The sequence below is a fragment of the Myotis davidii genome, unplaced genomic scaffold, assembly GCF_000327345.1.
Source record: "Myotis davidii unplaced genomic scaffold, ASM32734v1 scaffold1491, whole genome shotgun sequence".
NCBI lineage: Eukaryota > Metazoa > Chordata > Mammalia > Chiroptera > Vespertilionidae > Myotis > Myotis davidii.
In genome coordinates, this window is record NW_006282604.1 from 506,505 (window position 1) to 510,301 (window position 3,797).

At 35.3% G+C, this 3,797-nt stretch overlaps 1 protein-coding gene across 1 annotated transcript in view; it reads left to right on the forward strand.

Annotated features, from left to right (window-relative positions):
• Positions 1-3,797, forward strand: part of ATM (ATM serine/threonine kinase) — a 158,448-nt gene that overhangs the window by 64,205 nt on the left and 90,446 nt on the right. Inside the window, exons 31-33 of the mRNA XM_006753148.2 lie at positions 1,312-1,486; positions 2,163-2,327; positions 3,372-3,504. Of these exons, the coding sequence (XP_006753211.1) occupies positions 1,312-1,486; positions 2,163-2,327; positions 3,372-3,504 (473 nt within the window). The remainder of the gene's footprint in view (positions 1-1,311; positions 1,487-2,162; positions 2,328-3,371; positions 3,505-3,797) is intronic.

The window sequence follows — 3,797 nt, forward strand, 5'->3', positions numbered from 1 at the left end:
ATCTTTCTTCTATCATTGACAGTCCCTCTAGGTTGTGGGCTGCTTGCCTGTGTTCCTGAGAAGCATCTACGGTACCAGTCTATAGAGTGTGTTTTCTTTAGTGAATTACCGGTATGTTTACCGGTAATAAACTTGCACTGTTTTATGTATATGTTTGATTACATACAGCCTTGTGACAGTTTTCCTGCATGTCATAAGCATTTGAATATAAATTAAAATGTTAAAATCAAATCTGATATTGTTTTACCTTTTATTTGGTGTGTGGAAGGTGTGCGGAAGAGGGGGTAGTCTTATACGGCGAGTATATAACAAACTCTGTATTTTGAGTGGAAATGTTAGGAGGTCGTCTTATACGCCCAGTCGTCTTATACGCCGGCAAATACGGTAATTCCTTTCACCCTTTTCACCCATTCCTCTATTATCCATTCCATCAGGCCACCATCAGTTTGTTCTCTGTATCTATGAGTTTGTTTCTGTTAGTGGGATTGCAAATTGGTGCAGCTACAATGGAAAACAGTGCGGAGGTTCCTTAAAAAATTCGGAATAGAAATGCCTTATGACCCAGCAATTCCACTTCTGAATATCTGAAAAAATCCAAAACAGTAATTCAAAAAGATATATCCATCCCTATATTCATTACAGCATTATTTCCATAGCCAAGATATAGAAACAACCTAAGTGCCCATCAATAGATGACTAGACAAAGACAGTGTGGTACACACACACACAGGAATCTTACTCAGCTGTAAAAAAGAATGAAATCTTGCTATTTGTGACAACATAGATGAACCTAGAGGGTATTATACTAAGTGAAATAAGTCAGACAGAAGAAGACAAATGATTTCACTTATATGTGAAATTTAACAAATGAACAAACAAAACAGAAACAAACTCATAGTTCTTGCTTTTCAGTGTCTCAGGAGAGATTGGAGCTGCCTATCAGCTGTAAAAAAGAATGAAATTTTGCTATTTGTGACAACATAGATGAACCTAGAGGGGATTATACTAAGTGAAATAAGTCAGACAGAAGAAGACAAATGATTTCACTTATATGTGAAATCTAACAAATGAACAAACAAAACAGAAACAAACTCATAGTTCTTGCTTTTCAGTGTCTCAGGAGAGATTGGAGCTGCCTACTCCACAATTTTGCTGATGCCACTTCTCTTTTTTGGTTTAAGAATTTGGATATGAAAGTGACTTTTACGTTAAGCCATAACATAATTTGAACTGCTGACTAAAAATGATGATAGAATAAGTTTATATCAAACTAGTTGCCTAGAACTTAACTGTTTTCCCTCCCCATAACAGGCCTTCTCGTTTTATGGATGTGTCATTGCGTAGCTTCTCCCTTTGTTGTGATCTGTTAAGCCACATTTGCCGCACCGCAGTGACTTGCTGTAAGGATGCTTTAGAAAATCATCTTCATGTTATTGTTGGTACACTGATACCCCTTGTGGATAGTCACATGGAAATTCAGGAGCAGGTAATTTCATAAACCATTTTCAAAATGATATTTGAATTACACGTATAAATTATTCTTGAAAGGAGCCAAATATTTCATGTTTACTTGGTATAATTCTTAATTTTAATGAAAATCCTATATAATAAAAGGCTAATATGCAAATCAACTGAATGATGGAATGACTGGTCGCTATGACGTTCACTGACCATCAGCGGGCAGACGCTCAACACAGGAGTTGTCCCTTGGTGGTCAGTGCGCTCCCACAGAGGGAGCACCGCTCAGCCAGAAGCCGGGGTCACAGCAGTGGGACACCCCCCAAGGGCTCCCAGACTGCAAGAGGGTGCAGGCCGAGAGGGTGCAGGCCGGGCAGAGGGACCCCCCCCCCAAGTGCATGAATTTTGTGCACTAGGCCTCTCGTTACTTATATAAAATGTTTCTGTAATATTGGCATTTTTATACTTCAGGGCCCATCCTTTAGAAGTACTTCAATGGTTTGTTGAATTATTTGAAAGCACTTTAACGGTTTGTTGAATTACTTTAAAGCATGGACATAGCTGGGTTCCTTAGAAGTAATTAGGATAGTTTCTCTGAATTAGGTTAGCAAAGTTGTTATTTATTACAATGGGTTTGGTTATTTTACTTTAAAATATAATGAAGTCATTTGTCCCCTTTCATTTTTTTAAAAAATTATGTTTAGGTATTGGACTTGTTGAAATACTTAGTGATCGATAACAAGGACAATGAAAACCTCTATATGATGATTAAACTTTTAGATCCTTTTCCCGACCACGTTGTCTTTAAGGATTTGCGTATTACTCAACAGAAAATCAAGTACAGTAGAGGACCCTTCTCACTCTTGGAGGTAATAATTATTCCATCATCTATTTTATATTAGAAAGGATAGACAATAGTACCTTTTGAAAACCTATAATGCTTTAAATGTGAAAAACTGAATGTTTTTTAAAAATTATGATAAAAATATAGCATGAGAACAAACCTCTAAAATAAAAACTGAATCTTAATATATCCTCTTGCATTGCAATGAAAGTATAAATATCAAAGTTTTTTGTAAACATTTAATTTAAATATTGATGAGATATGATATAACATGCTTGATTTTCATATGCATAAACTCTATTTTTTTTAAATTTTGTTTTATTGCTTAAAATATTACAAAGAGTAGTACATATGTCTCTTTTTTTTCCCCCTTGACCTTCCCCCGGCCTCCCCTATCCCCCAGTGTCTTGTGTCCATGTTATGCTCATATGCACGCATACAAGTCCTTCGGTTGATCTCTTGCTTATTTCACTTAGCATAATGCTCTCCAGTTCCATTCATGCTGTTGCAAATGATAAGAATTCCTTCTTTTTTACAGCAGCATAGTATTCCATGTGCATAAACTCTATTAATATCTCAAAATTACTGCCTGATTCTTTGAGGGACAATTTAATGTTTGAATTAAAGAGTTTTCCAAATTTTAGTTCTGTCTTAATCTTTATAAACTTCAAAAGTATGTCCAGATACATTTTTCTTTATAAATCTTATTATAATTTAAAATGATGCTTTGTATTTTGCTATATATCAATATGAAAGTATAGGTAAATATATTAAGGTCTAAAACTAGTTACAGTACTAAGTGAATGGGAATTTAAGCTTTCTTTTCCAATTGAGTATGCTATAATCTTGCAATCTAACTATTATATTGTAAGGGAATCTATTAGAATTTAAATGAAAACATAGGGTTTGAAATAGAGGAAATAATTTACTTCTAACTTGTTTGGTAGTAATAGTGAGATGAGTCAGTGTCTATAAAAGGCACTTACTAATTTTTTTCCAAGCTTTATTTCACAGACTTAACCAATACATGTCAAAAGCAATTCCATTTTTAACAAATTTTCTCTTTTAGGAAATTAATCATTTTCTCTCAGTAAGTGTTTATGATGCACTTCCATTGACAAGGCTTGAAGGATTGAAGGATCTTCGAAGACAGCTAGAACAACATAAAGATCAGATGGTGGAGCTCATGAGAGCCTCTCAAGGTACTAATTTTAATGACATGGGTTATTTGTACCTATTCCTTTTGAAAGAATCTTTTATAAATTCTTTTTTTTAATTAAATCTTTATTGTTCAGATTATTACAATTGTTCCTCTTTTTCCCCCCCATAGCTCCCCTTCACCCTTTTCCAATCCCCATCTCTGCCTTTACCCCGCCACTGCCCTCATCCATAGGTGTACGATTTTTGTTCAGTCTCTTCCCGCACCCCTCACACCCCTTTCCCCCCCCCCCAATCGGTCCATTCCCTTTTTATGTCCTCCATTCTATTATAATCA